This window comes from Prunus dulcis, chromosome 4, assembly GCF_902201215.1.
Source record: "Prunus dulcis chromosome 4, ALMONDv2, whole genome shotgun sequence".
Taxonomy (NCBI): Eukaryota; Viridiplantae; Streptophyta; class Magnoliopsida; order Rosales; family Rosaceae; genus Prunus; species Prunus dulcis.
In genome coordinates this window covers 10,410,474-10,425,805 of record NC_047653.1, presented here as the reverse complement: position 1 = coordinate 10,425,805, position 15,332 = coordinate 10,410,474, and the positions used below count along the sequence as shown (strand labels likewise).

At 37.6% G+C, this 15,332-nt stretch overlaps 2 protein-coding genes and 1 non-coding gene across 3 annotated transcripts; 1 reads left to right on the top strand and 2 right to left on the bottom strand.

Annotated features, from left to right (window-relative positions):
* Window positions 1–78: 78 nt before the first annotated feature.
* LOC117625941 lies at window positions 79–2,898 on the bottom strand. The gene is made up of 5 exons (XM_034357542.1): window positions 1,816–2,898; window positions 1,581–1,694; window positions 1,054–1,220; window positions 767–974; window positions 79–661 (listed from the first exon to the last, which is right to left on the bottom strand). Exons 1-5 carry the CDS (start codon window positions 2,494–2,496, stop codon window positions 488–490), a joined length of 1,344 nt encoding a protein of 447 aa, XP_034213433.1. The 5' UTR covers window positions 2,497–2,898; the 3' UTR covers window positions 79–487.
* A 4,592-nt stretch (window positions 2,899–7,490) lies between these two features.
* TRNAI-UAU lies at window positions 7,491–7,564 on the top strand. Its single transcript has one exon. It is a non-coding gene; the product is annotated as a tRNA-Ile (tRNA).
* A 3,265-nt stretch (window positions 7,565–10,829) lies between these two features.
* Window positions 10,830–13,876, bottom strand: LOC117624775 (transcription factor TCP4-like). The gene is made up of 2 exons (XM_034356221.1): window positions 11,271–13,876; window positions 10,830–11,170 (listed from the first exon to the last, which is right to left on the bottom strand). The coding sequence occupies exon 1, from the start codon at window positions 12,615–12,617 to the stop codon at window positions 11,307–11,309; it is 1,311 nt and encodes a 436-aa protein (XP_034212112.1). The 5' UTR covers window positions 12,618–13,876; the 3' UTR covers window positions 10,830–11,170; window positions 11,271–11,306.
* Window positions 13,877–15,332: the final 1,456 nt, after the last annotated feature.

Sequence of the window (15,332 nt, the reverse complement as noted above, 5' to 3'; positions counted from 1 at the left end):
CTGATTTTCCTTGTATGGCCCACAACTCTTACATCAAACGTTTGCAACTATAATGAAGGTCAGATCTGTGGAGCCCACAATAAAGAAGATAGGACAAAGCACAATCAGATCCTTCCACAATCCACCACATGCAAAAGTTTGTTAGCAACTCTCAGTGCTGCCTGCCTCTGTCATCCATCATCCACCAACCAAAACAAACTAAACATCACTCAAAGAAAACCCCAAAATCCCAAGGGCACACAAGAAGTTAACAACCACTGGTATTTGGCTTCATGAATATGTATGTAACCACTCAAACAGACAGATCTGCATCTCCTCTGTCTTTTTTCTAATTCTCACCCTTCACAAGTCTGAAGCTTACATATGCAAATTTAGACATATCTACCCTATTGATATGTTGAAATTTATGGGCAGCAAAAAAAGAAAAAAAAAAGAATTTCCTAATATGGTTCACAGAGAGAAACAACTAGCCTGCCAAAGATCAGATTTATAACTTCAAATTGAGATCCACACTTTCTCCTAGTTCACCATTACAATTGTTGTTTATGGTGGTTGCTGCTCTTCCAATTTGTGCCTTTGCTGGTGGGAAGAAGCTGTAGAAAGCTTGTTGTGGATGTGAACAGCTTGGTCCTGGCTGGAAATTTGTGTCCTCTGCATTGCCCTTTTAACAATTCAATAGAAAGACACAAAATACAATTAGAAAATGAGATGAGATTACTAAACAAAACTAGTGAATTAGAAGTGGGTTTCTGTTGATTTATCTCACTTGATAAGAAAATGATTCAAACTCAGGGATTTCGCGGTTATGGAACGCTAGGTAAGTTGAAGGGAGGTTCAACTTTGGGCTGGGACAAGTCCTACTACCGGTTGTTGGAGGGGCTAAGGTGAGAAAATCTCCATTGACACTCCCATTTTCCTTAATGCTGTTCCTTGAATTAGACTCCGAAATTGAAGTTGAGCATGAAGGGGCTTCTCTGATTATGGTGCAAAGAAAACCATGAGCAAGCATACATATGTACTGGTGCAATTTTTGGAAGATAAAGATAAGCTAACCTGAAAATTGGGTTGCCTGAAGGCTCCAAATTGAAGGTGTATCTGTTCCCACATGAACTTGCTTCATCTGCTCTCAAAGGAGCAACAAAAGTAGGGAATTTAAAGTTGATGGAGGGGCCTGGTGGATTGTCTAGAGAAAAGGGGTATGGCCTCTTCATGCCAACCATCTACTACATATCAAAGGTAGTCAGCATTAAGACCAATCTCTCAGGTTCCTCACACACTAACAGAACAAACTGTGCTGAATCCAAGTTTAAGAAAACAAAATAAAGCAAACTGAAATGAAATACAATTCTGCAGCTTCTAACATTCCTTTCAAGAGAAGAAGATTTTCAAAATCTAAATTAGGATTTCCAGAATCCAATCAGAACCCACTCATTGCAATACCTTTAACTGAAAATTTCTACTAATTTCCACTAGGAAAAAGAAGCATTTATAGATACACTAGTAAGAAATTTCCTAAATTTAACTTAATTTGACATGAAAGAGAAACGATCATATCTGACTAAATATAGAGGTGAACAAACCTTTTCTTCATCCGGCCACATAGGTGAATAGTTGCTGTAATAGCTTTGGTTTGAAGGGGGCTCTATCTGAAAGTTTAGTACAGATGATGATGAAGTTGCTGATGACACATTCACCTGCAGAGTTCCATACACCAAAATTCCTTCTCAACATATTCAAAAGCAGGAGATCATAAAAGTTTACTTCTTCCCAATAATTAAAAACAACGTTAAAAACTACAAAGAAAAAATGTCTTACCATTGAAGGAGGGGGAGGAGGCTGCTGATGATATGGTTGTGTTCTTTGTGGCACATTGGTGAGAGGCCAAATGGGGTTGTTGGACTCAAAAGGCAAATTCAAAGTAGACCGAAACGCCAATCCGGGATCAATCCCAGAATTAGAACTCTCCTTCTGATCAAGATTGAAGTCACAAGGGTTCCACAAGTTAGGAACATTATTATTGCCATGTCCCTGAATTTCAAACCCATGACCACCATTATTATTATTGTTATTTCCCAATGGAACAGTGCTAATTGGCTTCCTAATTACATCAATGTTCTGGGTTGGAATTAATGGTGGCCTGAAAATTGAGTTTGGTGAAGGTAGATCTAGTGATGGTAGAGAAGGAAATGGGATTGAAGAGGGTGGTTGATTATGATTAGAGTGATAAAAATGTCTAATTGGGACAGAAGGACATGATGAGGATGTGGATTTGGTCGGTGAGGATAAAGAAGATGGGGTTGACAAAATCACAGCAGCTGCTGCTTTCTTTTGCTGATCTTCAAGCCTGATTTTCTCAAGCTGTGCCACACCAAGTCCTCTCTGTGGCACTTTTTTTTGCTTGGTTTTTTTGGATGAAGATCTAGTAATGCTTGCAAAGCCAAGACTAGCACCACTACTAGTATTGCTACACTTTTGGGTTTGGTCTTCTTGAGCCATTCTTGCTATGTTCCATCTACTTTTACAAAATGAACAGATTGACAAGAAGGAATTTTGGATCAAACCCAGAAATCAGAATGGGGATTTATAAGAGAGGAACTTGCTCTTGATGCTAATTTCATTAGGACCATCTCGAGGCTTTGGTCTCTGTCACCCTTCCTCTTCTTCTCTTCCATCAATAAAAATTCGATTTTTTTTTTGGGTGTTTAAGGAAACAAAGAAATAAAGATGGGAGAGAGAGACCCAAATCTTTGATTTTCAAGAACCATGATTTGAAAACAAACTCTATAGAGGAATTTAAGATTGCCCAAAATCTCGCTAAGGGAGGAACAAACCCAAGTGGCTAGCCAAGTTTTTAGCAAAAAATAAAATTGAAAAATTGAAAAGGGAAAGGGGAGAGAGAGAGAGAGAGAGAGAGAGAGAGAGAGAGCAAACAGAGTGTAGAGCAAGAGAGATTATCTGAGGGGTTTCAGATTTTTCTCACATGCAGTTGTTTGTCTGAGAGACAGATCAGATGACAGAGCTTATATATGCAAATTTATGACCAAAAAATCTGTTCTTTTCTTTTGGGTTTTTTTCTTTTTTGAAATTCAAACCATGCAAATCTAGAGCACTATGAATAATATTTTTCTCAAATTTGTAGCCCACATTCTCGCTCCACTCCTCATTTCCTTGCTAGACCGACTCTTATGAGCTTTGTTTTCTCTCTCTCACTACTACTTTCTCTCCTTGTGAAGTGAACCAAAAGCTCAGATTTTTGCTCTCCAATAAAGTTTTTTTGGAGCATCAAATTGAGCTACCAGCCACATCCAGAGTCTTGGCTTGCCAATGTCACCATAAGCTTTGTTTGTTTCATTTTTGGGCATCTATGGCTGGCTTTTGCAGCAATGGTAGGACCCACCTCAACCCCCACGTGGGGCCCGTTAAAGTGTCCCTAACACCGACACTTGCATTGCATGGAATTCACCACCTCCCAAATCAAATGCCAAACCTAGAAACATACATTGGAGTTTTCAAATTCTTATTTTTATTTGAATTTTTGCTTGCATGCATGTATTTAGTTGAATTTTAGTTTGGAACTTCTTCTTTTGAAGATGTACAAGTGCAAGTTTTTTTAATATATTAATTGATTTATTTTCTTTATGCATGTAATGTAAACATTTATCATCTTTAATAGGAAAGAAAAGAAAAAGAAAAAGCATTGAAAGATGCATGGTGAGGGGAGAATGACAAACTCTACCCACCCCATCTCCCATTGTCTTACCTACCCCCACAAAATTAAAAAGAAAAAAGCTATTACTTGCCCCCTTTGTATTTTTTTTTTTTGGATAAAAAGACGATCGAAACTTATTAGAACAACAAGAAAAAAGAGTAACAAAAGATAACAACGAGGGTTGGTTCAGTTGATAACGTCTATGTATTGTGTGTAACTTTATCAATGTTCGAGTCTCCTTGCCAGCAGTCCTAGTTGGTGCCCGATCTATAATTTCTTACATAAATTCATACCAGTGGCAACTGGCAATTGGGTGCATGCGTAAGTCCTTCTGACTCGAGGTTGTGGGTATACCCTGATGCCAAATGGATAAAAACTTCCTCAATAACCTGAGCCCGCCTCTTTGGTTTAATTACAACTATGTTAGTTTCTATTGTCTAATAAGCCATTAAGAAATTATTATTGAAATTAAATAGGAAGTTACTGATAACTATTAAGTAAGTATTTTGAAAGGTAAAGTTTTATAAGGAAAGCTGTTCTGAGGTTCATAGCTACTTACCAAACTAGCAAGAACCGAGTTGAATGTGACATGGTGCATGCACAGGTAGGTGAAGAAAGATATATAATAGACTAAATCAAATTTTAATGGCTTTCCCCTTTGTATTGGATAGACAAGATCAAGCTTAAGAGGACATGAAATGTAGAATGCAGTGCGAGGCCTAACAAGATCGATGGACAAAGATGCTGCCCTTTAATTTCGCCATTCCAATCCATGCAGCTTTATAATCAATTTTGTATTTAAGATGTCTCAAAATTTGAATCCCCTTATTCCATTATTCCAAAAAAATATAAAAATGCTCAGTAATTACCTCGCATTAGTATTTATTCCGATAATTATACAAAAATAATATTGAGAGAGAGATTCAAATACAAGAGTGTATGATAAACGGTCTTAACTACTTGAACTACAAGTATCTTACACTTTTTTTCTTGAGTTTTGTTGGATCATATCTTCAACATTAACATTCTTCATTTGTGAGCGTGTGGGATAAACGCTCTTGACCATCCTTTAGTTGATTTTGGTTAACCAAGACGGATTATTTGTTATATCATCAATTTTTCTATGAACCAAGACGAATCATTCGGTCTGATTCAAATTCTATAATAATTAGGGCAATAATTAAAGACTTCAAATATGAGAATTTATGAAATTTATTGGTGATGAGGGTTTGGATTAAGGTTTTAAGATTTCTATCTATCATGGAAAATGAAAATCTACCAAATTTGGACATGCTACTATACTAGATCCTCCTGACTTAAATCTTCATCTGGTTGATGAGCCGTTAGATTCAAAAATTCAAATGCCATCCAATATACAAATTTGACAGCAAATCAGCCAACTCAGAATTTCCAGGCATATTAATATTAAATAAGGTTAAATCATTATGTGGTGATAAATATATGAAACAGAAATAGGAAACACAATTGCTGAGAGGTCACTATAATTGAATCCTCAAATCTTTCCTCGTGACATACAAAAAGAGCAAAGCTATATCTACCTTTTGCAAGGGACCCACTTTGGCCACAACAAACTATCCAAAACTTACTCATAACAAAACAAAAATGGTGCCTTCAAGAAAACCAGCCACCCACCATCCATATTCCATAGAGAAGGACAGTGGAGCCTCCATGACACCACTCCTTTTGTCAACATAACAAGCCAAAGATTTTGTTGGATACACAAAATATAAGGCTAAGGCATCTACCAATAAGATTCTCTATGTATATATTTACCTTGTCTCATTCTTGCTTTCTCTCTTTGTAGGATTTTATTTTATTTTGTTATAAATGAAGCGATGGTATTAGAAAAATAAATGAAGAATTACATAAGGTCCTCTATTAAAGTATCTTGAACGATATGAGGAGGGACCTCATGCCATTCAAATACCTTATGAAGCAATAGAGCAAAGCAAGCTAATTTATGAACCACTAAATTGGCTTCTCTAAAAACAAAACACATCGAAACACTAGGAAGTTGAGACAAGAGAAACCGAACTTTATTTCAAGGGTTTGTTGATTGAATTGAATATATAAGCAAACATTTTGCTATTGAAATCATCATTGGGTTGAAGTTATAATAGTTAACAACCAAGAATTAATTGTAGTTGGTAGCATCATAAAAATTGATGGGTCTTGTGTCCAAATTTGTTTTATTTAGTACATTAATGTGAAAATAATATGGGGCTGGTTTCTATGAGTGGGATCATTCTAGTTCAAGGTATCACTATCATTTCATAATTGTGATTTTGTTCTCACTGCCCTCTATTTTTTTTCTTTTTTCAAAAGGAGCATTGGAGTTCCTTTTGTGCAGATAATTATGTAAAACTAGTTACATTAATGTGTATGCTATTCCATGATTGAAACAAAACCATGAAAAACATTATGGATGACGATTATGAAATGAGTGCTGATATTTTCACCCTCTGTTTTATTTCTCCATTCACTTTTTATCTTACTTACTACTTAAATTTGAAAAAATACAAATATCTTTCTACCCACCATTATTTCTAAAATGCCATTTAATTATTAATTCAAGCAAAATTTTTTTGCTAATAATTAGTAGTTGAGATATAGAGAGGATCAAGTTGTGTTAGACTGACTAGATATAAGTAGATATTTATTAATACTTTTCTCTAAAAGTGGGAAAATAAACCATGTCGTCCATCCATATTATACATGTGTACAAAATGTACCACATAAATATACTACCGTAGTATATTATAATTTCTCCCTAATGACATAACTTTTTAGCCCATATTTGATTGAATGTCATTTTCTGTCACATTTTTCATATTTTGTGGCTATACTTGGAACATAGGATTTTCAGTGAATTTTCTTGAGGATCATATGCCGCAATGCCTCATGCACAATAAATAATTTTATTTATTTTTTTATTAAAGCTGGGAAATAGAGTAATTCTCACGTGATTGGAATACAACCTTGTTGGGGCAAAATCTTGAGATAGATAGAAAATTTTAAATTTAGATCCTCCCTCAATCAATGATCGTAGGATCTAGTACTGGCATTATTTTAGTCTCCATTTGTTGGAGTAGGTTTTTAAATTCAAATCTCAAGATCAACAAGATTTTGCTACTTATTTGGAGGTTTGTTTGTGGAAAAACCATTTATGTTCTTCAATAATTGTGCAATTCAAAGATGTGATTTTGAATTAAATAAGAAAAACACCCATCTTTAATCTTCGATTATTCTGAGAAGAACTTTACATGTAATGAGGATGTCACCATTGCAGTATCCCAAACCTATCATGCATTATTATATTGGAAAGTTATAAATACATGACAATGGGTGATTGGCTCATAATAACGTCACGATTGTATTTCAGGTATAGGTAAGTTTTTTCTCGATCCTTCCCATTAAGCAGTGTGTTACTTAATTTGTGTTTAACTAATTCAACATTGGCAATCATTTCTAATAAATGATTTTCTCCTACCATTGTAGTTTCTAGAGTTTCCTCTCTGTTTTTCTTGTACCATTTCAGAACGCATTTTCAACCCTACTTCTCCATGTTAAATATATGTTGCTAGAGTGCGTCCTAAACAGGGTAGACTTTGCTTGATATTTATGAATTAAATCAACAGTTGTGAGATTATACAGACTAAGAAAATAACCATCATATATGTGCATGGATATTTGAAATTGGAGCATAAATATTTTATTCTGGATAGTTTAAATTGTAAAAGAAAGAATCTTATAACAAACAGGTCCCGTAGCTCAGTTGGTTAGAGCGTTGGTCTTATGAGCCGAAGGTCGCGGGTTCGAGCCCCGCCGGGACCATAAGTTGGGTAAATGTGCTATTTTATGGTTGAGAAGCTTTCGTTTCCTTTTTCTTTTTATTTTTGTTCTTTTACACAGTATAACAACCCTAAGGCATCTGCCGCTGGTTATGCTTGGTCTTCAAGATGCATGGGGAATAGGATGCCTAATTTTCATGTATTTGCCACCTGCATCTTCTCTTCAAAACTTCCTTTCAAAGTAGGTTTTGCTTTTTTGCTTTTAGCAGTACCTGCCATGCATGTGGCGCACTTGTTACCTGTACAATCGCTAGATTCAGAAACTGATTGAATTCACTCCTGTTTAATGTTGCATCTGCAATCAGCTACTGCGTTCTGTCTTGTTTAAACTTTAAAAATGCTCTACTTGCACAGCGCCTTGGCAATGAAACCCGTAAGCAACCATGGATTTTCACCGTCAATGATGACCAAGAGATCAAAATTTTGAGTATTCCCCTAGGCTATAACTTTTGGCAATCAGGGTTATCCATGATCACTTGGTCTAGTGCCACTTAGTCTCCATTTTGTCGAAGAATGTCCTGAGTTCAAATTTCATGGACGATAGTTGTTGCAACCGAAAATCAAGAAGCAATGCATGTGTCGTGCAACCTCCACAACCCATTTTGGCCTATAGCTTGTGCAACAAACAAAGGTGGGGAAAAAGTAAAATAAATGCATTGTCTGCTCCTATTCGAGTGTTCACACGACACCGAGATCCACTGGTCCAGTTCCAAAGAGTGATGATAACGAAGGCGACATGTTCATTTGTTATTATCATTTATCAGATTTTTTTTTTTTTTTTTCCTGGGAAATAGATCCGATCCAGGCTGAGATATCTGGCATTCAATGCATGGCAGCATAACTGGTTGAGTTCCAGGTAAAGGACTCAGAGAAGACAGGGTTGAAGTTATAATATCAGGCAGGATGATGAATCTTTGTTTTTGTTTTCGTTTCTGGTTTTTTTTTTTTTTCTTTCATACAAGCGATATTGGGGAGGAGTAAATCCAACCCTAAACTTAAGATGCATGGTAAATATTCTTAACCACTTGAGCTGTTGCAGGATGACGAGTCTTTGTTAGTTTTTCACTATTCAAAAAGATATTTATTTTTTAAAAAAAAAAATATTGGAATTTAAGAGGTGGTATAGGATATATGTTTTGTGTGTTCTGGTTTTGTACACTTGTGTTTGTTGGTGGGATTTTATAAATTATAATAGGAGTGGGTTACAATTATATATGATATTATTATTTGTATATTTAAAGTGCTCATTCGTGCAATTATAGATCTTGTGTATGTCGTTAACCTATGATTAAAAACTGCTCAACTCAATGATTTGGATACTTTAATCTCTTATTATTTATAATCTATGTTGTTTAATGCTAAATTAACAAGAGAATAAGAAGGGAGTTGAGATGTGGGGTTAATGGGCTAAAAGCTGTAAGCATGCAGGGAAAATCAGCTTTATCTTACAGTCGTAAAAACTGATAATATATATAAGATTCATTCACCACAGAGCATGCTCTGTTAGGTTTTCTGCATCCAGACAAAATCTTTATGTCTTCACCACCCTTTTCCAATTTCTTCCTACAACTCATGGGTATACGTATACCACCATGATCATATGTTTGGTTTCATCGGTTAAAAACAAGAAAGATCATACACAGCACAGGGATCAACTAGCCATCAAGTCATCAACTCTCACATACACATACATACGACGATTTCTAATTTTGCTAATTTTTTAACATAAGAAACTCGATTCTTGCTTGTTAGCGCTTGAACGCTCCTCATGTATATATTCACTCAAATTCTATTGTTGTGTTACCAAAAAGTTAAATACCCCCATACTGTTGTTTTTTTTTTTTTTCAATCCAAGTACCAGAAACCATAACAAAATGTCACCATCTCAGTAGAAGCTAAGTGTTTTATCTTGAAAGGCACCCAAAAATAAAGAAAAGAAAGTTTCCAGCTATGCTCTTAAAAGATTTTTATTAGGCACTGAGATTTACAGGGTAGTAGTAGGGGACCAAAGACAGATGGGCAAGTACCAGATTTTGGTGGTATCCATCTGTGTATTCCCTCTCCATAATTGAGTTTGTGATCATCCCAATCCCCTTCCTTCATGGCTCCTCCTGCAGATGTACTCCCACTTAGCCCCACTTGGTCTAAACCGTACTCATTATAGGTCATAGACCACGACCCTTAGATTCCCTTCAAAACCTGGACCCTCAGTCATAAGTAAATTTCAGGACTTGCTATTAACTTTTACTGGATCTTTAGTCCTTCGTTTTTTTCAATTTTTTTTTTTAAAAAAATAAGGGATAGTCTAAATACTCTAAATTAATCTACTCTACAAAGAGGGAGATTCAAACTTACTCAATGCCCTAACCAACCGGCCTAACCCAAGTCTGTGGATCTTTGATCTTTGCATTGCAATAAAAAAGGCATATAGGAGCTCCAGGTAAAATGGCCAAACTAGCTAGTTGAACCCAATTCTACTAGTTCAGTTAAAATGGGATTCAATGTAGGTAAGGGTGACAGTGATTATTCTACTTCTGCAAGTCAAAGCATAAACAGGACCATGTTCAACTGACACTCAATTGGGTAAATGGGTTTTTCTACATCCATCAAACTATGCTCTCACTTTCATGTAAAAATTGTTTAGATGGTTCAAAAAAATCCTAGTCTCAGATCCACATTCAAGTTTGCTCATTATATACTGCAATGCTAAAAGCAAAGCAATATGGAGTTAAAAGGGAAAACCCTGCTTAAGTTAGGAATTTTCCCAAAGATTGCTGCAGCTTTGGGAAGATATGGGTTTAAAAGGATCAGCTACTAGTCTACTCCGTCCCCAACAATTCCTACTGTTTATGGAAAATGACTGTGCTGGTCAAGGATAGAGATCGAAAAGATCAAATACATTATTCATTCAATTTTTTTTCGAAGGTTTGAGAAAGTTGTTGAGGCATGAACCCTTTCACTGAAAAGTAGTAAAGACCAAAAAAGTGACAAAGGGAATTAAGACTCTCTTCCACCTACATGAGAAATTTACTATTTCTAAGTGAGATGAAAAGGAAGGCCACTTTGCACTTCTCTCTCATTTCTGGAATGAAACAGGCTAAATATCAACTACCTCTCAAACCAAAATCAGCAAAATTTCCTATATTGGGTGATCTGGTATTTTCAGAACAATACCAAATTCGGTGGCTCAGGTCTGTGCTAATTTAACTAATGAATTAAGACATAGAATTTCCAATCAACTCTAGGAATGAAAAATGAAGCAAACCAACAACACATTACTAGTCTAGCAACAGAAACACAGAGCAAATTTAACATAGAGTAAGTAAAAAGTTTCAGCTTCAAGAGCTCAACTCAAACATGAAAACAGAGCTGCTACAACAACATAAGCAACTAAATTATGAAATAAAAGCTAAACAAAGTTAAAGCCGAGAGATCGAAAAAACCCGAAAATGCACTCAGATTTCTTCTTCCCAAGGCGCACGCCATTGAATCAAAGGGACCGGAAAATCTTCTCTGTGGCCATGTCTGAATTGGCACCAACAGCTTACTCATTTTATCTCCCTGTGGAAGGTAGAGATGAGTCTGAGCCCTGCAATAACAAACCAACCCAACAAAGTAGGCAATGTGTAAAATTGATCCAAAACAAGCAAAACAGGAGATTACAAAACAAAATTTATTAAAGGTAGCACCTTTGAAGAGAAGTTCAGTCTTTCTTTTTGTTTGTTTCAATGGCGAGAATTGGAGGAAGCAGAGGACGGCTTGTCGGATATGCCGTCGTGTTCCTCCTCGCCGTGAATTCGTGCCGGGATGTGGAAGCCGGAGAATCCGCCTCCTGAGGCGAATCCCATGTTGGAAATGGAAGACGAAGACTGATGATGATGATGAATGGTTGGCGAGATTTGATGATGGTCATGAGAAATCGATTGTTGGTTTTGTTGGTCCATCATCCAAGCACGAACTGAAGGCGAGTTACTGGACTGAAGGGGTCCCCTCTGAGAAGAAAAGAAGTGGCTTTGGCCAAACAGCGATGGCTGCAGAGAACTAGTACTCTGTTGCGTTGGGAGCAGCGAGTTGAATACAAACCCAGCTGATGATGACGATCCACCACCATTACCAGTATCTCCACCACCAGCACTATTCCAAGCTACCATTCTCTGAAATCTGTTCATCTCTGCTTGCTGCTGCTGCTGGTGATGCTCTGTCCACCCATCAAACCCAAGTGGGTTTTGTTGCTGTGTTCCTGAGAAGAGGGTTTGCTCATTTTGATGGGTTTGAGCCTGGTGGTGCTGAGCTTGAGCTTGTTGATGCTGCAGAAGAATTGGGTCTTGGAAAGAATGCAGAGAAAGGCGTAGATCTTGGCTATGGCTACTTGTTCTGGACAGTAAATCTGGTGGGTAGTTCTGAAACTGTATCGTCGACGATGGAGCCTCGGCTGCACCTGCAGAAGCACCCATTGGGAAGAAGGACTTGATAGTGTCTGCAATGGCGTCAGAGTCCAGCGATGGTGGGAGTAAAGTCGAGTTGGTAAGTGGGTTTTGATTTTGAACAATTTGCTCTGAAACTCCACTCCCCACCATTGTTGCTCTTCGATTAGCAGAACCAATTGCGTCCACCGCCGCAAAGCAGTGGAAGCCAGTGGTTGTTGGGTTCTGGGTCTCCATGGCTGTAACCGCCGTAGACGCTGTTGTGGTCGAAACTGAATGTGGGTTCCATGAGGGAAGCTCGTCGAGCTCGTCTATGGCGGCTTTGGCCTTCTTGATGAGCCAATCGACGGCCTTGCTGGGCCGGTCGTAGCCGAGGCGGTCCTGGACGTCGTAGAATTGAATGGCGGTGTGAGCAGCGAGCCGGACGCGGCGGTCTCTTGGGCCTTTTGCAGTGCAGACCTTGCTGTGCCGGTCTTTTCGACCCGTGGACCGGACAATGTGGCTGCCTCGAACCACCTCCACGATGTCGGCGCTGAGCCCCGAAGACGGCCTTATCCCCAGTCTGGACGACGTCGTTGCTTCGGGGTGGTGGTGGTGGTGGGTGTCGCCCATTTTTGATCTTGCATATTCGATGCTCTGTTCCCCCAAAGTTGAAGAAGAAGAAGTGAAGAAGTTGCGTTTCTTTGGGGCTCGTTGTTGTTGGGCTTGAAGTTCTGCTGCCTCTGTGGATCTTGTGTCTAACAATAAGCCACCAAAGAAATGCTGGTGGTGTTGTTGCTGTTGGTCTGCTTGTTGGAGATAAGGATGTTGCGGAAAGTTGAAAGCTTGGTGATTTTGGTGATGTTCTTCTTCTTCTTCTTGGCCTTGTTGATGGGTGAAATTGAGAATTGGGTTTTGGTTTTGATGCAGAGGAAGGTGGAGATAATGGTGGTGATGGTTCCTTTGAGGATCCAGAGTCAGGCCCTTGTGATTTTCTTCTTCCAGCTTTTAATGGAACAGTACTTGTTCTGCTTCTTCTTCTACCACTATTGCTACTTTTACTATTTGGGCTTCTGCTACTACAACACTTTTTTTTGCTAGTGGGTTCTGATCTCCTGATCTTGTTGTTGATGCTGTTGTTGCTTGTGCTGCCACCTCTTCTCTGAAAGCTGCTTCTTTTGCTGCTGCCTCTGCCTCTCCCAAAAGCCTCTGCCATTCAATGTTTTCAGTTCCATATCACATAACACACAACACCCCCCCACCACCACCACCAATTTCCAAAAGGGTCCCCTAATTAAAAACCCAAACCAGACCAAAGAGAGAGGCTAAACCAGCTCCCTGCCAGCCTAACCCATCTCTCTCTCTCTCTCTCTCTCTCTCTCTCCTCTATGCTAGTCTAACTTTTGATTTTTGTGCCTCTTTAATTATACACTGCTTTTTCTGCTCTATATGTGGACTTACCAAACTGGTTTATAGGGGTTAACAATACCCAGCTGAGCAGGCAACAAAACCCACACACCCAAATCCCAATTTTCCCAATTCCAGAGAGAGAGAGAGTAAAAATTGGGAAATAAAGGGAGAGAAGAGAGAAAACTCTACTTTTTATTGGGCTATGGAAGGGAGTTGATGATGCCAGTGGTAAGGGTGGCAGTGTTTGGTCAGAAACAGGATTAAAGATCTCTGTGATCTCATCATTGCGTCTGCTGTGGTTTCCTCTCTTTCTACCATCTAAACTTTGACACTATACAAAATACCCTCCAAATCCAAACCCTTTTTTCCATTTTCAATCACCTTCTTCTAACTTGAACTTCTTTTTCCAGTTTAACCTTCTTCTCTCACCTCTTTTTCTCTCTCCCCCACAGTTGTTTTAAATTCAGGTTTTTACTTGCTAGACACAAATTACGACCTTTGGTTTTAGCTCAAGGCACTGTCTGCGGAGGGATGCTTTTCTTTGGTAGATTAGATTAGATCCTTTATATGCCACCACCACCACCACGCCTTTTGAAAGCGACCCTCTTCCACCTTTTTATGTCCTCTCTCTTCTCTCTCTTCCATTTTGAAAGGAAAGTTAAGCAACAACGTCATCTCTCTCTATTTTTTCCTGTTCCTCTTTCTTTTGCTACGCTTCAGTGTCCTCTCAGACCACTTTTTTCTTTGTTCTGGTTTTACTGCTTACTTTACATGACATTTTTGGGACCTGTCTCTTTCTTTCTTCTTTTTACTAATGGTACTTTTTTAACAATTTAATGTATCGTGTACGTCAGATAAAAAGCGCTTAATATTTTAGTAAAAGACCCACTAATGTAATAGTTTGGAGAGTTTTCGTCTCTCCTTTTGTGAGAGTTTTTCATATCTCCTTTGTGAGAACTTTTCATCTCTCTTTGGTGAGAGTTTTATTTGTATTGTTATGGCTTGGTTTTTTCAAGCTTTATCTCTTTTTTATTATTCTAAGTTTGCAATCTTAGTTGGGATGCCTATACCAAAGTTTCTTCGATCTTGCCTGATCGTTGGTGGAGACATACCTGATTTTCTTAATTTTGATATTAGACCGCTCTGTTATTGTAATGACCCTTTTGTGGCTAGTTTGTATTGGCTATTTGTGGCTAGTGGCTTTTTTGACTGAATTATGAATGCAATCATAGAATTTCTCAACAACAAAAAAAAAGTAGTAGTTTGAAGCAATTTTTTCTTTTTAAATTTGAGTAGTATTCATGTAGTATGTGTAAATTTAATCTATTATAGCCCCTCTCAATATGAAAGTTCCTTTAAAAAAAACTTAATGTTTTAAAATGGCATGCATGTAAACGAATGTATGTTGTTAAAGCTGAATATGAAATGATTTGTAAACTAAAATGTCTTAGACTTAAGGTTCGTAATTTTGTATGGACTCGGAAACTATAGTCCTTCAAAAATACCCTAGAAATTAGTATAAATTAAAATTTTAAAAAACTACACATTTGATAGTATTGATAGTGTCTAAGATGTGTGGCTCGATACAGGTTATGAATGTGAGAATAGCCACGATCTCATTTTAAATAAATACCATAATAATTTACAGTTTAAAAGTAAGCCGTCCACTAACAATTGCACCAAGATTTTTCTAAATTAAAACCTCACAACTAAAGGAATATCTATATAGGCACATAAGATTTGATGCTCTATGAGAGTTTTCTTAATTTTTATTTGCACTAATGCGAAAGTGAGAATTCGAATTTAGCTCCCTGATCTCCATATGCTGATGTTGTATCGGCTTTCAACTTTGAGACTCATTTACTAGTGTACCAAATAATATAAAATCCTACCTACTTATCGAAAGGCCATAAAAAAGAAAAGAAAAAGAAGTCCTAT

Excerpts from the sequence above, each read along its gene's own strand:
- LOC117625941 (XM_034357542.1), bottom strand. The coding sequence starts at position 2,496 with ATGGCTCAAGAAGACCAAACCCAAAAGTGTAGCAATACTAGTAGTGGT. Across the intron at positions 1,695-1,815 it reads CTCCTCCCCCTCCTTCAATG|GTGAATGTGTCATCAGCAAC; the intron begins GTAAGACATTTT and ends GGAACTCTGCAG. Across the intron at positions 975-1,053 it reads TCAGGCAACCCAATTTTCAG|AGAAGCCCCTTCATGCTCAA; the intron begins GTTAGCTTATCT and ends CACCATAATCAG.
- LOC117624775 (XM_034356221.1), bottom strand. The coding sequence starts at position 12,617 with ATGGGCGACACCCACCACCACCACCACCCCGAAGCAACGACGTCGTCC.